Below are 17704 nucleotides of genomic sequence, written 5' to 3'. Positions count from 1 at the left end.
TATAGTCATCTGGAAAGTAGTTCGGTCGGTTGTCATCCGCACATCGTCAAAGCGAAAAAATAGTGCGAGTTTAATAGTGTCATATTTCTTTAAAAGTTGTTTTTTTCTCTAATATATATTTTATTTAGATATCCTCATAATCAATGATGATTTATACACGTGGAACTGTTTGTGTCAAATCAATGGGAATGTTTTTATGGTTCTTGTCGGATCTCGGAAGTGGATACTTTTTCAGCGGAGGCATATATCGTGTGGGTTATTTTCCCTGCTTCCTTTTCACTGTGGCCGCCATAGCGTGTGGAACGTGTAATACCGGCGAGCCGAAAATATTAAAGAAATATGGTGAGAATATACAGTATTGTTGATTGAAAGCGTATATTTATTGTGTCGTGTGTTTCTGTTCTTTGTCTGTACGGAGAATGTGTCCCTTTCGATCTGTAAGATCTATGTTAGGATGGTTAAGCCTTGAGTAAGGTATGCTATCAAAGCTAGCACAGGAGGCCATTTTGGTTACACGTGTGTTGCCTTCTGCAATGTGAGGGCATCGAAAAGACGAGCCGTTAAGGTGCGTTTATTTGAAATGCTTTAAACGTTCAAACCGTAAGTCAACTAGAAGTACTCCAGCAAGTTGTCAACCAGTAACCTAAATCCTGTACGAAACGTGGCTCGCTGCGTGTCATGTGTGCATGCTGTTGGGGAAGCAGATACGCGTTATAGCTGACCATTGGGGCGCTGTCCTATGTTAGGCTATCAGCCATTTACGATGAATTAATGTGCTACGGTTTATGCCTCTAAGGTTGGATGTCTGCCCGTTATATTGACGCATGTGTTTCAAATCGACCTATTTACCGTACATATCTTAAACTGTGTGGCCTACTTACTTAAATTGTGCAAAATTGTTATCAACATTCAAACTTTCTCAACTCCTAGGCTTGTACCCGTCCCTTGATCTCGGTTTATTCCGAGAAAGGAGAGTCTTCCGGCAAGAATGTTGTCATGCCAGCCGTGTTCAAGGCTCCCATTAGGCCCGATATTGTTAACTTCGTGCATACCAATATGCGCAAGAACAACCGTCAGCCTTATGCAGTCAGCAAACTGGCCGGTAAGTAACCTTTAAACTTATTTTTGGAACAATATTATACTTTATTTTCGACAGTTAAATTTGATTTCCCACTTGTGTTATCCAGGACACCAGACGAGTGCCGAGTCCTGGGGAACAGGAAGAGCTGTGGCCCGTATCCCACGTGTGAGGGGAGGTGGAACGCACCGTTCCGGCCAGGGAGCCTTCGGAAACGTATCCTTTTCACCAGTCTTGTGGTTCATAAGTAACGTGCCACTCTTGTTGTCACACACTTGCTATGATGGTGTAATTTGCGTCCTACACTGTGCCAATGACGGGTGCCTACCGTCTAATATTGGCACAGCTGGCTGACGAAAAACGAGTCTGAGCATACTGGGTCCATGTTGCTGCATTCCGGTGGGTATATTTCTGCCTTTCATAACCTTGACTGCTCGTGTAGATGTGTCGTGGAGGTCGTATGTTTGCGCCTACCAAGACTTGGCGCCGCTGGCACCGTAGGATCAACACCAACCAGAAGCGCTATGCCATCTGCTCTGCACTGGCCGCATCTGCCCTGCCTGCCCTGGTCATGTCCAAAGGTGAGTTTCCTATGCTGCTCAACACGGGCTCATTTAATTTATTCTGAATAAGGTAATGCAAAGTACAGCCATCCAATTCTAACTGTTAATGTGAAAGCTCAGTTTTTGTGTCTCGAGAATTTACAGACTTTGTAATTCCTTCAGGGCACCGCATCGAGGAGATCCCCGAGGTCCCACTGGTGGTTGATGACAAAGTTGAGGGATACAAGAAGACAAAGGAGGCAGTGCTTCTGTTGAAGAAGCTGAAGGCCTGGAACGACATCAAGAAGGTAAGTCATGACACTTTAGGATGGCTATTACGGTTGCTGGAGGTAAAGCTGGGACCTAGTCGTTTTATTGTTTGCTTATTTATTATGGTTCCATCTTTTGCATTAGGTATACGCCTCCCAACGCATGCGTGCTGGTAAGGGTAAGATGAGGAATCGTAGACGTATCCAGCGTAAAGGACCATGCATCATCTACAACCAAGACGCCGGTGTCACCAAAGCCTTCAGAAATATCCCAGGTTTGATTTTGTTGTATAAATTCAAAGTGACAATTTCGCTAGGAAATAAAGTATTGTGGTCGTTGGTTTTGTCGTTGGGCTATTGGACCGTCATTACACTCCTGTCTTTTGTGCTCCAGTCTTTGTTTACAACGTGTCCATTTCTCAACAGGCATCACACTGCAGAACGTTAACAAACTGAACCTCCTGAGGCTCGCCCCCGGTGGCCACGTCGGACGCTTTTGCATCTGGACCGAGAGCGCTTTCCGTAAGCTGGATCAGCTGTATGGCACCGGCCGCAAGACCTCCACCATCAAGCTCAACTACAAGTGCGTTGGAATCGGTTTCTCATTAATAGTTTCACATTGGTGTTGCAGTGATGATCTTTTACTTCGGTCCGTGTTGTTGAATCAAACTGAGAATAACAGAAGTTCTGAGTGCCTATCACACATTTGTTCTGTTTAATAATACAAATATTGGATGATATTGCTGAACTTGCTCTATCTGTGTTAGTCTCCCAGTGCACAAGATGACCAACTCAGATTTGAGCAGAATTCTGAAGAGTGAAGAGATCCAGAAGTCCCTGCGTGCACCAAAGTAAGCAATAGAAAAATCTCATAATCCATACCGCTTCAGGCATCTGCAATTGAACAAAATTCCTCATACTGTGATCATCTTTTGTTTATGCAGCAAGAAGATCAACCGCAGAGTCCTGAAGAAGAATCCTCTGAAGAACCTGAAGATCATGTTGAAACTGAACCCCTACGCCAAGACGGCGAGACGCCGTGCCATCCTCCAGCACGACCCCACCGTAAGTAGCCTGAATCTGACGCTAGTCTGAAGACCAGGCTGGTGAGCGACTCCATTCTCACTTTGTTTTGCTCATCTTCACAGATCAAGGCCAAGAATCTGAAGCCCAAGAAGAGGCCAGCAAAGAAGACCAAGAAGGTTGCTGCAGCCCCAGCCCCTGCAACTGCATAAGCCCAGGTTCAGACAGGCGGTTGGGTGCAATTCGGGTTTACAATAAAAAGGCTCTCGTAAATACATGCTCTGATTCGTGTTTTTAATGACGAGATTTAGGCACACTTGCACAATAATGAGTAGAGGCCAACAGCACATACAAAGCAAAAACAAAACTGAACACTTAGAAAAAATGTATTTTTAACGGGCTTGCGAATGCAATCCAAGGATTTGAGAAATAATATATTTTCATTTGTCATCTAAATGTTAAACCACAAATATACACTTTTTTTAATTTAGCTTGTAAAAAAAATCGTATTGGAACGTTGCCCATACAAATGTACTTTGGGGTGTTGAATGAAGCATGGCTGTGGTTCCGGTTGAATGTAGTGTGCAGGGGGAAGTTTCCTGGTTACACCCCTGCACTGTGGGTGGGGGTCAAAGGCTGATTCAGGCCAATGGTGTTGCACAACCATCCAGCAAAGTCCACCTCCTCTACCTCAGACTCCTTGATGAAAGGGTGAACCTGGAACGATATGAAGTCATGAGTTACGATAGGGGCGGGTTCTCTAAATGTATTGATGCATGGAAAGCACTTGCCATCAATTGTTTCAGGTCTGCTCGTTCTGCTGGATTCTTTATCAGGCTGAAGAGAAAGGTGATGCATCAAAATGAGAAATTGGTCATTGTGTTTGTTAAAATGGCCACTAGGTGGTAGGTTTTCCAGCAAATGGGGCTCTACATTGCTATGTAATTTGCAAAGGAGCAGTCAAATATGTAGATGGGCAACAACACAGCCAATTTAAACATACACACATTTATACTTGATGGGTAATCAAAAAAACGACAATGCATACCATTTATTCACAAAGTCCTGGAATTCAGGGCCGAATACGCCAGGCAGTTTAGGTGGAGGCTGTGACCAAGATGTTACAATCATCAATGAACAAGAAAACACAGAAAGCAGTGAAAATCCTATTTCCAACTAATATGAAATAACGGGCCTTCGACTCACCTCGTTCACTATGTAGTCGAGCAGCTCAAAAATAGCCATGGGAGGTCTGCTCTCTGGGCCATGTGCTTATGAACGAGAGGAAACACTTGATATTATGGTGCATTGGTGCAATACACAGGGATCATAAAGCCGTTATCGCTACATATCACAGCTTGGTATGAAAAAAAAAAAAATCTTCTCTTTTAGTCAGTCCATATTATAATTACCAAAGCTTATATAACTCTTTACAAGTGAGCTTAGTCACTATCCCCTAATACTCACAGTTCCCTGAGCGTCCAGGAGGCCGGGGCCTGGCAGCGCACTCCCCGGATGGGGCTTCACCCTCCACTGGACAGCCAAAGATCTGCTCCAGCTCCCTGGAGTCAGGAGGTGGGATGGGGAAGCGGCCAATGGCCATCTCCACCAGGGACAACCCCATGCTCCAGATGTCCGACTGGACAGAGTAGTGAGTGCCCTGAAGGCGCTCCGGCTGGGACACACGGTTCACTTCATAGTTCATTACATAGCTAATTGATATTTGTTGCCATTGATGTTACTAACATAACCAACCAGATAAAAACACTTTCAATTCGTTAGCAGCAGGAAGGGAGACTCAAATCAGATACATCAACTTATGACCTGATGAAATCACTTAAAAAAAAAGGTGGGAACTACTAAAAACTAAAACTAAAGAGGACGTCATCACAGCCCTGATTCAAGTGCTGATGTGTCAGGCTTCTCTGGATATGTTAGGCTCAGCCTCCAAACCAAGGTTAAGAAGCCCAAGTGGTAGGCCGTGCTTGGGCTGTCAGGGCACTTCATGGACACCATGAAGCCCACTTTAGGCACTGGACAAAACGTTTTGCAATGTCTAATGAAAGTGGTTGATCATATGATTGTATGTCGAGGTGGTGTCAAGCTGTGGTTACGGAATAACCGTCAGCGTATGATGAATACATGCATGCGCACACAGCAGGGGCGAGCCACAGCCATTGGTGAACCCACCGACATGTAAGAGCGAGTGCCCACGAACGAGTTGGCCATGGAGTCGATGAGCTGTCCGCTCACACCGAAGTCACACAGCTTGATCTCCCCCCGGGAGTTCACCAGGATGTTGGAGGGTTTCACATCTGAAGGAGGAAGAAGAAGTGGGGTGAGTCTTCACCATGGAAACAAGCTTCTATAATGGGGCCCTGGTGAATGCGTGAGTGTCGGTTGGCACATTTCCTCACACTAAAACACATAACACACTTTACACACCACCCAGGAAAAACATTAATGCTCGGTTTATCTCACCTCTGTGCATAATCTTGTGTTTCTCTCGCAGATAGGACAAACCTTTAATAACCTTGGAAGATAGATATTACATATCAGCAAAAACATGCATAAGGGAGTGCATGATTAATCTTAAAATAAATCATGGTGTACTAGTACTAGTGCTGGGTTTGTTCTAGGGTGGGTGTGAGGGTTACCCACAGCAATGCTGACTTTCCCCAGAAACTGTTCAGGGATTTTGCCCGCTTTCTTCAATGACTGGTCCAGTGAGCCTCCATCCTAACAATCAGAGGAACTTCCATTTAACGTAAATTAAAAACATTAACACTTCTTAAATCGTTGTACCTTTCTCTATTAATTGAATGTAACCGTGGTCAAAATAAATACATTCGCTCACACAAACGCATATGGTCAGAGAGTAGGTGCAGAGGCCAACCATATAACAACAACGGTTTCTTATGGAGTCATACCATATTCTCCATACAGATACTAATTTCTCCATCACTGTAGAAGGCCCCGTAGAAGCCCACGATGTAGGGGGAGTTACACTCGTGCAGCACTTGCAGTTCCCGGATGATTTGGTTCCTGATGGCTGGTTTGATCTCGAGGTGGATCAGCTGGACGAAAAGAGGAACACGCAAGGATGAGGAACACACATGGTTCCCAAATGACATCTAGGTTAACGCTATGATGTGCATCAATTATTTTTCACTTAAACAATCAACAATGTACCCACCAATTCAGCCGACTATCTCACATAATACTTTTGCACACGGCATTTTCTTTTGTTCTCTTTTAAGAATGAATTCTTTAAGAATTTCCGACTCAATTCGCTCTAGTTTCATCAATCCACTCATTTTTACATCAACCAAGTATGCAACCAAAAGAAATGTAAGCTTACGCAATGAGGTAGTCAAACGGTGTGAGTACTGCTTGTATAAACAGGGATACGACCCATTGCATTCCTATCTATGTTTTCATAGGGAAAAACCCACTGCGGAATATTACAGTTACCCAGCCTGGCGGTAGGCTCTTCAAAACCAATTCTTGTGTAATATGCAAATTGTTGACGCTTGGACAATCAAAAGCAGTGAGGGACTACACTAAGGCATCAGTGTTGCCATAGCAACAATTCGCCGCGAGCATGGTCACCTTGCGAGCCATGATGAGTCCGGAGGGCCTGTGGGAGACCTTGAAGACCACCCCTCCGTTGCCGGCGCCCAGCTCACAGATCTTCTCGAAGTCATCGTCCTTCAGCTCCACCACCTTCTGCTTCTGCGTGAGGAAGGCCTCCAGGCGCTTACGCTGCTGCTCGTCCAACTCCAGCTCCTCCAACTTCTTCTGCAGGGACTCCAAGTTGGTTCTGGGAGGGAGGGAGGGGGAGGGGGGAGGGGGAGAGAGGGAGAGGGAGAGAGAGAGAGAGAGAGAGAGAGAGAGAGAGAGAGAGAGAGAGAGAGAGAGAGAGAGAGAGAGAGAGAGAGAGAGAGAGAGAGAGAGAGAGAGAGAGAGAGAGAGAGAGAGAGAGAGAGAGAGTGAGTGAGTGAGTGAGTGAGTGAGTGAGTGAGTGAGTGAGTGAGTGAGTGAGTGAGTGAGTGAGTGAGTGAGAGAGACAGAGAGAGACAGAGAGACAGAGACAGAGAGATACAGAGAGAGAGAGACACACGCACAAACAGAGATGGATACAAGCCATACATGTTTTGACATAAAGATTAAATCTTTGTTCCCTTGGATCTTTCTTGTGTTCACCAAAATAATCACACCACTGCTTGCTTACAATCAGCTCTTTTTGGAGTGAGTCTGCCTCTATAATTTTAACATTAGTAATTCACTGCACACAATACACAACATAACGTATGATAGCTGCAATTATTTCTAATTCATCTTCCATACGCAGCAAATATTCATAAAAACTCCATTAAGCTGGCAGCCAGACAATAATGGCTTTGGTAGTTCAGTTATGTGTGTGTGTGTGTGTGTGTGTGTGTGTGTGTGTGTGTGTGTGTGTGTGTGTGTGTGTGTGTGTGTGTGTGTGTGTGTGTGTGTGTGTGTGTGTGTGTGTGTAGCCAGTAGCAGCCCCTCTGAGGATCAAAGCCCTCCCCTCACCATCTATCGTGTCAACACAATCATGAGGCCATTTCGTTTAGTAAAGTCCTCAGAAAGCTTCTCTATCCCATTTATCATATTTTTCCTTCTTCTTTATAAACATCCTCCTCAACTACCATTTTGGGGTGGCTAACCAATCATAAAAAAAACTTAAATATACTGTATCTTAGGCCAACGTCGTCCTGCATGAGAAACACTGGCAGTTTCAAACACAACATGTCACCCAATGCTGACTTATAAATTCACGATTAATTACTAAACAAGGACAAAAACACCATTACTACCATTAACATTCCTATGCTTCTATACTTCCGAAATGGAGGGAGGGATTGCGATCTGAATCACGACTTACAAGCCCTATGGGCCTTTATCACGGTGATTTACTAGTAGTGGTGAACACAGGTGTATCTCATGAATGGGCATTGGTAGCTCTAGAGCAGGGGTCACCAACACGGTGACCGCGGGCACCAGGGCGCCCGGAAGGACTATGAGGCGCCCGCAGGCCTGTTCTAAACATAGCACTACTCATTCTGGAACAACTCTTTCCCACCTTTTTTAAGTCATTGCTGATAATTATTGTGAGAAATCATTAACATGCTCAGTTTCTTCACATAGATGAATATCATTAATCAATATTAATAATATATAACTAAAGGCAAACTGAGCAAATTTGTTTGAGTGTATCAAACTGGGTGCCCTTCGTATGACTCAGTACCCATGAAGTAGCTCTCAGGTTCAAAAAGGTTGGTGACCCCTGCTCTAGGGGGACCCTCCAGTCATGCGCCCCCTATCATCAGACGGCTAACAGAGTCCAATCGAGCACACGTACACTGGGCAGTTTCACCTTCAATCTCCAACACTCTGCAAGGTGTGCTTTGCTGAATTGGTTCTGCTCGATATTGCATGTAGTAACACACAGAAAATAGTGAAACCATAACGCAAAACTACATTTTATTATCCTTGCATGCAATAAATCGTTAAATCTATGAGTGAGTGATTCCTGACAGAATGTCCACTGGCGCCTACAGACCCTTTATTAACTGAATGAGCTCTTTACTAGTTACACCTCTGTGATAAGGCCAATACTGTTGGACACAGGGTAGGAGAATACATTTTCTTTTGTGAATACTTCATCCACTTCCCCAAGCACTTACACCTACTACCTACAAAGGGAAGGAGAATATGGCTTTCCGTAGTCAAACTTCATCTATGTATTTACGATTTAGTCCTCTTTGTACGTTGTTAAATTATTTGGACCTTCTCATATTGTTGAGAATAGCATTTTCCGATTACTATTATGTAAACAGGCTTATCCCCTGCATATTTAAGCTTGTATTTTGTCTCGCCTTTTGTGACTGAAAGACGTCCCTTTCCTTTGGAATGAATACAAATGTCTTCATCGGCACACTGCTAACCAGAGGCTCAATCTAATGAAGTGCTGCTTATCATGCAATTATTAGTAGTTCTGCACTCGATCACGACGCAACGGGCCGAGGGCGCTGCGGGTCTGTCCCTGGCTCCCCCACACACCGCCGCGCTCACAGGGTTAAGGGCCTTTATGCCTGAAAGCGGACCGGCATCACCATGGATACGGCCTGCAGAGTCTGACAGGGGGGATGGGGGATGAGTAGTGTGAGTGAGTGTGTATGGAGGAGGCGTGTGTGCGTGGGTGTTTGTGGACTCGGGCTGGTGGTGGTGAGGAGCGAACTGTAGTAAACGCTCCACCCAGTGTGATGGAGGCCGATACAAAACAGAGCCCACACACAGCACACACCTCCCTCTGTATCGCTGCCAAGTATAAGAGAACGGCTCGGTCCTTAAGTGTCCTTAAGTGATTCACCCCCCCCCCCCCCCCCCCCCCCCCCACTCCAACTGGGCTTTAAACACAGTTTTACAGCTCCTGATCAGAGATATCTCAGCAATCCCATAACTTTCCTGGTCTGAGCCACAGAAATCACAGATTTCTCAGCTTGTCTGGCCTCCCACCATAGATCACAGTTAATTAATAACACTGACTGCTGTGGTGTCGAAGCAGTGATGGACATTTATTCCTTCATCATTTCGTCCAGCTGTCATTCCTCAGGTGGAAGATTTTCCAACAGTCATGGTTTAGTTAAGAACAACAACGGTCGGCCGCAGAAGACAGGGTGAGGCAGACATGGGTGGAATGTGGATGTCAAAACAAATTAGATCCCTAATAGGTAAATGAGGTAACCTTGGTCAAAGAGCACTAATGCAACAATGGAGAATTGACTGTGATTGGCCTTTGTGCAAAAATACTATACTATCGATCACAGCCTTTATTCTAAAACGTCAATATAAAAAAGGTATGTTCTCGAATATAAAACAAGGCAAGGAAAATGCAAAGTACGGTCCAGTACAAGAAACTTTGCATCACTGAGTTAGATAAAGTATGTGCTTATAGGTGTTTTATGTTGTTAATTGTATGTTATTTGTGTTGTGTTGTGTGTATTGTGCTGCTGTCTTGGCCCGGTTTCTCTTTTACAACAGATCATCTCAATGAGAGCTGGTAAAATAATGGTACAATTATAACAGGAAGGGTGCCGCAGCCTTGCTTAGCAACACATTAGGAATGCCACCTCCTCTCTAACTTACATTAGGCACAGCTAAGTACTGCGTGAAGTCGTTAGAATCAGGGCCCAGTGCACTGTAACACATGTATACTATTGAGTGCTACCAACCCAGAGTATTCGAGGAATGTCCAATACAATAAACATAGGTGATAGAACTGTGAAAGTTATAAATGTATAAATTGCATTGCAGTAGGCCTAACCCATTTTTAGTCTAGGAGTGTTAAAGTATTGCAAAAAATGCCTAATAATCAAATTGAATTCATAATTTCCACACAAGGCTTTTTGCAAACGAATTGAATGGTGAGTGGCTTTCTTGTAGGCTACAGTACAGTCAGAACATGGAGCTTTAAAAAGACACATTTGTTGCAATGCAAATGATGCTGACGACCTGATGCTATCTGTTATGTACATTCAGACCTCTGCAGCAGCAATTGAGCCATTGACCTCGCCCGTTGTTTCTATTGGAGGCTACTTTATTTACGCAGCAGGCTCATTTCCTTGTTATAAAACGATGATAAAGTTATCCTTGTTCAAATTGTGCGGTCTGGAGCCACGGCGTACACATTCAAAAGCGTACACTGTGTGACAGACGGGCACGGAGAAGGTACATTAAATAATATGTAATGATTAAGAGTTGGTCTAGATATAATAATTCCACTCACTCTGAAGCTCCGATGCCGTTAATGGTCTTCCCATCAGGAATCGGGTTAAGTTGGATAGGCTCAGGCTTCCTTCTTTTTTGCATCTCGATGACAAATAGACTAAGGAATAGATTCACAGGCGTGAGCTATCGCGTTATAGGTCGGTGTCAAATAGGGATGATATCAAACAGAAAAGGCTAGATAACTAGAAATGGATGAGATAGTATTGAAATGGTGTCATGTGTAAGCATAATCTCACAGGTATTTCTGACTGCCTACATGATGGGAGGATGCGAACGATTTTCTGCGTTGTACGTCACCCAAATATTTACCTTCATCTTCCGGACAGCATGGCTTATGCCTGGCAAAGCGCGACCCCTACTGGTGACTGGAGGTATCACCACCAATCCACGAACATGTAAGAAAACCACACATTATTTTGTCATGGTGGTTGTAGCTCTTGCGTTAGTGCAAGCTCCTCAAGAACCCAGGTTGTCAGTTCGACTCCTCATGTCACCCTAGTACTGTTTGTGGTCCCTTGCACTGCAGGGTGAGAATGTGCGCTGCATTACCAGTGGGACCACATAGAATAATTAATTGATTCTCACCGACAAGATGCAGTAAGTTCTTCTGTTTCAGTGTGCGATAGAATCATACAATTTATGTAAGCATCCATGTCTTTTAAAATAGGCCTTGTACATTAAATAAACAAACGCATTTTCATATCCTGCTCATTATTTTAAAATGTACAATTAATTCGGAAACATCACATCTGGAAGTAATGAACATTTAATCTATTAACCGAGGGACCCACTATTTATTTAACAAGTATCTTAAAATATATATTTTTTAATTTCATCATGGAGGGATTACATGTACTGATTCAAGCTTGGCTCATACTGTCACTTGAGAAATCACAGTAGCTATTGCAATACAATTTTAATAGCCCAGTAGCCTATATTTCTAGTTTAGGTTACCTTCATCGTTTGAGTTTTACAAATCTTCCCGGGAGATGAGGTCTACAGGTGAAACTGGCCTACTTTAGAAGTTCTGACTGACTGGAAAAGTTGTAACTGTAAAATTCATTTTTGCAGAAATTAATCCATACACTGTATTTATACAAATTATTCTGTTATAGCAATTAACATAATTATCTCCCTATACTAGTTAATATAGGTTATATAGAGGGTTACAGGAATAGCCTATAATGCTCTTTCAATTTATTCAGTTCTATTCTTATACGTCGAGTTTAAAGTTCATGGATGGGTTAAAATGTGTGTGTGTGTGTGTGTGTGTGTGTGTGTGTGTGTGTGTGTGTGTGTGTGTGTGTGTGTGTGTGTGTGTGTGTGTGTGTGTGTGTGTGTGTGTGTGTGTGTGTGTGTGTGTGTGGGGGGGTGTGTGGGTGTGCGTGCGTGCGTCTGTCTGTCTGTCTGTCTGTCTGTCTGTCTGTCTGTCTGTCTGTCTGTCTGTCTGTCTGTCTGTCTGTCTGTCTGTCTCTGTGTGTGTGTGTGTGTGTGTGTGTGTGTGTGTGTGTGTGTGTGTGTGTGTGTGTGTGTGTGTGTGTGTGTGTGTGTGTGTGTGTGTGTGTGTGTGTGTGTGTGTGTGTGTGTGTGTGTGTGCGCGCGCGCGATCTTTGCAACAGTAAAAGGGTTGCTGGCGCACAACATCAGCACCGGCGTCCGTGACGTCACAGGAGTTTAAAGTGGGCCGCGTTCCGTCCAGCGTGAGGCAGACGGCAGGGAGAAGGCAGCAGGGAAACAGCCGGTGCGTTCCGGAACTCTTTTTCACCTTTCTATTGCTTATTTCAGTTCAATTTTTAAAAAGATTGGTTGTAATCATAATTGACTCCACTACCGAGGCTTTTTAAAAACCACGCGAAATATATTTTTTAAACTTGCTATTTATATAAAGTCTCCAAAAGGTGAGTTGACATTTACGAAACGAAATCAAACTAAACAATGTTGAGCTTTGTTATGCTGGTGATGTTGCTCTTTGGTCCCCACTCGGTTGAAAAGCTCCCAAGGATGTGCTTCATCGAATCATCGATGTGCGTTTCATTTTCCCGTTCCACTGGACCCCAGTAAGATCCGTGGCATGGGTCCCAGTAGAAATGGTCGGTAATGCATGGCTCTTTAATAGCCGATTTAAAAAAGTTATTTCTGATGAATTGAGAAATTGACGTCTGTATTCAAGCTGATCTGTTAAACTGCTCTGCCAAAGCAAGAAATGCGCATTTTACAAATATATAGTCCAGCAATGTTTACGTCTAACATTGTTCGGTGTTTTCTTTACGCAGTAATACACAGCTTGGTGCTCACGCTAGAAGGATTGGGCGAATAATGTCATGAGACGGTGGGGAGCTTCTTAATTAGGACGCTAGTTTGCCTGCAGAGACCCCTTTACTGTGCAGGCTACTGTTATGTTATATTCTATTATTTTTGTGGAAGTTAGTGACACAATTTATCTAACAATTCTAACATCAGTGTTGGCCATTGCATCCTTCGTTGACGTGAAGTTGTGCGTGTTATCAATGCGCAATACTATTGATCCAGTGATTGGGACATTGGGGGTCTTGTGCGCAAACAGAGGAATTCAAAGTCACTGTTGGAGACGGTTGTCGACATCTGAAGATTAAATTGAGGATGCAGATAACATGCAATTTGCTATGTTATTTCCAGACCACTAGGTGACAATAGAGTGCCGGGTTTTGACATGATCTCTGTATATCTGAAAGTGTCTATGGACAGACAAACCTCGACTCACGTGGGAAAAAAAGGACATCATTTTCAGAATATTGTGTTTAGGTTTATTCATCAACATTTTAGCCCCAATCGCTGTTCATATTGGCCCTTACCCCTCATTCTCACACAAAGGCGGATCGTGGGATCCTCAAAGCTACTGGGTCGTTTTGGGGAGAACATTACATGGGCGTCTCACATAAGAGGGATTTTTTATGAAGTAATTTATCATTACTGCAATTTGTCACACTAAAGTAATGCTGACCCGAAGGCAAACCTCTTAGTATAATGAAACTCTTTGCTGTTTCATTTAGTTTATTAATAAAGTGAATATTGTAGGCCTGGTCCCACTAAGATCTGGATTCCTTACTTAATAGACACAACATTTTTGTGCATCTATATTATGGTGTACTTTATCTTTTTAAAATATGTATTAATAATCCATTAACCATGGTGTTTGCAATTTACACTACAAAATATTAATATTTTCTACATTTAGAAAATTTGATTTAGGCTATAACATAGACTATAGATTTACAGATTTACACCTTTCTCAATCTTACCAACACAGCCTTACCAAAGGCCCACCGTCACCAACTTCCTTCTAAAAAAGATTTTTCTATCCACTCAGCTGTGCAACTATGTTGCTTTGTTCTGCATTTCGTTGACAAACATGTCAGTATACCAAAGGTATAATGTTGTACATGTTGTTGTTCCATAGGACTGGGGACGACAAACGTTGTCATGAAGTGGTTATGGTATTTGCATTGTGAAATGTCTCGACTGAACAACAAGGTAGTCTTTCTACTTTATCCATTTGAAGTTTCCCCCAACATGTTTGGTTTTTTTGGCTGACTCTGATGTTATGTAGCTATAAAGCCAGCTTGAGCAGGCTCAGTCTTTACAGCAGAGCCAGCTGTGTGTACATGTTCCCTGGGCGGTACAACAGTGGCAGCATTACCTTCACGGCAACTCTGACACAATCACCTCACAGCCTCTACATCTACCGTTTTGAATTGTCTCGGATAATAAATCTTTTGAAGTTATCTCTCAAGGGTGTACCAGAAGTGTTTTGTCTGTTTGCTGGTGTTAGGTGATATATACACTTTCTGGTCTTGAGCCCTCTTACGCCTCCAACTGCGGGTGTTGGTCTCAGTCAAATTGTTTAATTAGTGCCGATAATGAAGAAGTGGCCCTGTGGAAAACTGACATTAGTTTCAATTTCTGAGGACTTGTAGTTTTGGTAAACACAAAACAGGAGTAATTGCCTTCCATGATATGAATTCTGCTTTCGACTTTTGATTTTCTTTCATGTAATTGCGTTTATGTTCATAGACTTGCCATTAATATGCAACAAATAGATAGGAATATTGTTAGAAAACACATTTTCATTTAGATATAAACACCATGAAATATGCTAGACAATTATAGGCTTTCAAATCCTTTTTATATTAACATCGGGCAGCATTTTCTACCAAATATGACAACAATAAAAATCAATTAATGCTTATGTTAATTATAGAAATCGAATTGCTGTTGTCATAATATTGAAATCATGGGCAAAAGTTGTGCCAATTATAAACATTGGATTGGAAAAGCCTATCAGTGTCTTTGCAGCAATGCAGCCCACAATTGTGGTGTTTTAATATTCAATACATTGCATCAAATGTATTTTAAAACTTAAATGTATTTTATCTTCCATACCAAAACTTTACAGAAAATAAAGTTTCTGCTTTAGCACCCTTGGAAATAATGGCTTTGATGACCTTTATTCAGCAAATGAATATGTTTTTGCTTGCAGCTGACTGATAGATGTTATTATTTCAGCAAAAGTGCATTGAGCATTGACCACGTACCCTGGAGGCATTGCTACTGCACTAACAAAGTTAATGAAAAACGTCATGCCAGACTATGAACCATTTCATTTCTCTACTATGACAAGCTTTGTTCAAGTTTTATTTACATTTCATTACAGAACAAAATCTTAAGATGTTTCTTATACTTTATGCTAAAACATTACAATAACACAAACCTCTTACTCAAGGGGTTTTACAGAGATAATATGTACATCATTTTATATCATTTTTGGTCAGAGAAGGTCAAGGTCATCTCAAAAGTATATTTAACAAGTAGCCAACAATGACATTTAAAGGCTGCAGAACACGACCAAAAATAAAAAAATCAGCAAGAAATCTGCAATTTAAATCTAATATCAATGCAGCTGTCCCAAAGGTCTGAACCATGCCTGCATCTTATTACACACTGTGCATTTAATTGATAATTTGACAATGCACAGCACTGGTGCCGGTCAGCCAGCACCACTGCAGAGGAATAGATTGCCTAAGCCTGATGTCTCGCCACAGTCTTCCTCGCCAGGAGGAGAAGTGATGAGCTAAGGCAGAATTCAGATCGAGGAGCTCCAGAGTGGAGCGGTGTTAATCCCCTTTCTGCAGGTGGGCGATGGGCTGTGGACTCTCCTGAGGAGGAGAGACTGTACACAGCGTAGCTCGCCATGCACCGCCATGGCTGGGCTGTCCTCTGATTAATGCACTCATCAGGTCTTTCTCGTTTGTTTTAATGACAAGCAATCTCCTCCTGGGAATCGGAGGCTTTTTTGCAAATACTGCTGATGCATCTGCTTACATCTGCCACTTTTTTCCCCCTTCCATCCTTCCTTCCTCTTCCTTCTCTTCTTCCTCCTCTTGGTGAAAGACTATTACCATAAAGCCCTCGGCCAGGCTCTCTGTTCTCAACGCACGGGGTAACCATGACACTGTTGTCCGCGATGAGATGCAAGATGAGATGTCAGGACCTTCTATGCGGCTTGAGGAAATTAGCATTGATAAAGTGTCAATGGGACACGGCGTTGTTTGGATTATTATTAGACTTTATGTATAAACGGCTAAGCTAACATTGCCTGTCAAGGATGCGCCCTGGCACATTCACACATTTGCTTTATGGATTCAGTAGAGGGAAGTTTTAACTAACAACTTCATCCATTATCTGACAGACGACAGAGAGCAAGCCCTAAATATTCTGCAATTGTCTTGTTTTGCGGGTAATCTGTTTCTTGGAAGTATGGATGTTTCCTGGGAGACGTACGCAGAGAGCATACAGATCTCTATTATCAAATATAAATTCAACAGCATGAAGATGTACTGAGCACAGAAAATTGGTCGGCCGATACATCTGCAGAATTCAAATTGTAATTGCACTCTTACCTTCTTGTCCTTTGGAGAAAGATGAATTGCCCCCATTTAGTAATGCCATCCAGAGTCATTCGACAGACCTATCCCATAATTATTTGTGTGAACCTTGGTAGGGGCCGGTGAATTTAAATTCGCTGGAACAGTTTCACTTTGAACCTTAAATAATTTACTTCACTCAGTCAATTCAGGCCCGCGCACGCCCATATAAAAGTAAAACAAATTGAAGTTGTAAGTTTCAGCATAATCATCGGGGGTATGGCAGTTAATAAAGTGAATCGCCATTGTTTTGGATGAAACGTCGTTCTTCTTAATGATTGATGATGGATGACTATCATTCAGACAAATGGGGCAAGGTACTCGAGTTGTACATGGCACATTTGGTGGCCCACGTGAAAGATTAATGATCAAAGTTGAAGAATGTGCTCAGCTGCCCATTAGCAGCGTACTTCCCATTAGGTAGTAACGCCTTGCCTCTGGCTCATCTGCACTGGTGCAATTGTATGTTGTTCCTCCGTGTGCATTATTGTTTGCATATGTGTGTGTGTGTGTGTGTGTGTGTGTGTTTGTGTCTGTGTGTGTCTGTGTGTGTATGCGTATGTGTGTTTGATTGTGCAAACACAACTGGGGGTTCCTGTTTGCATATATTTACGCTTAAAGCCTGTGTGCATCATTATGAATCGTTGTGTCCCTGTTACTGTACTCCTTTGTCGGGTTGTGTGCAAGTGTATTTTGATGACACACCGGGCTTGATTGACCGCAGTGTTTAACATGGGTGCTGACACATTACTGCCTGTGCACTCATGTCCTTCTCCTCTAAGCCCTGTGTCTTCGTCATGTCTCATGGGATGGGTCTCTTAGGCAGTTCCTGGGGTATTTCAAATGTCTAATGATGGATCTTTTGCTATAACCCGGGCCTATAAAGTCAAGCCCCCTCCGTGCTTATTCAGCACCTGTGCATCCGGCCTGTGATCACTGGCTGGCAGTCAGGACAGTGAGTGGAGCACAGATTGAGGCACATCTGGGATTTAGATGGGAAATAGCCGTCAA

At 43.0% G+C, this 17704-nt stretch overlaps 2 protein-coding genes and 1 non-coding gene across 3 annotated transcripts; 2 read left to right on the top strand and 1 right to left on the bottom strand.

The window, feature by feature from the left end:
* The first annotated feature begins 184 nt into the window (after nucleotides 1-184).
* Nucleotides 185-3189, top strand: rpl4 (ribosomal protein L4). The gene is made up of 10 exons (XM_060062005.1): nucleotides 185-342; nucleotides 931-1102; nucleotides 1188-1294; nucleotides 1521-1659; nucleotides 1804-1928; nucleotides 2035-2164; nucleotides 2316-2472; nucleotides 2657-2740; nucleotides 2834-2954; nucleotides 3038-3189. The coding sequence occupies exons 1-10, from the start codon at nucleotides 340-342 to the stop codon at nucleotides 3122-3124; spliced, it is 1125 nt and encodes a 374-aa protein (XP_059917988.1). The 5' UTR covers nucleotides 185-339; the 3' UTR covers nucleotides 3125-3189.
* LOC132465307 (small nucleolar RNA SNORD16) lies at nucleotides 1355-1451 on the top strand. Its single transcript, XR_009527540.1, has one exon. It is a non-coding gene; the product is annotated as a small nucleolar RNA SNORD16 (small nucleolar RNA).
* On the bottom strand, nucleotides 3186-11032 carry map2k1 (mitogen-activated protein kinase kinase 1). Its single transcript, XM_060061991.1, has 11 exons — nucleotides 10732-11032; nucleotides 6525-6735; nucleotides 5843-5989; nucleotides 5574-5651; nucleotides 5394-5445; nucleotides 5103-5227; nucleotides 4380-4587; nucleotides 4119-4183; nucleotides 3961-4019; nucleotides 3704-3749; nucleotides 3186-3629 (listed from the first exon to the last, which is right to left on the bottom strand). Exons 1-11 carry the CDS (start codon nucleotides 10812-10814, stop codon nucleotides 3516-3518), a joined length of 1188 nt encoding a protein of 395 aa, XP_059917974.1. The 5' UTR covers nucleotides 10815-11032; the 3' UTR covers nucleotides 3186-3515.
* Nucleotides 11033-17704: the final 6672 nt, after the last annotated feature.

The sequence above is a fragment of the Gadus macrocephalus genome, chromosome 9 (assembly GCF_031168955.1).
Source record: "Gadus macrocephalus chromosome 9, ASM3116895v1".
NCBI classification, from domain to species: Eukaryota; Metazoa; Chordata; class Actinopteri; order Gadiformes; family Gadidae; genus Gadus; species Gadus macrocephalus.
This window is presented reverse-complemented; position numbering and strand designations above follow the sequence as displayed.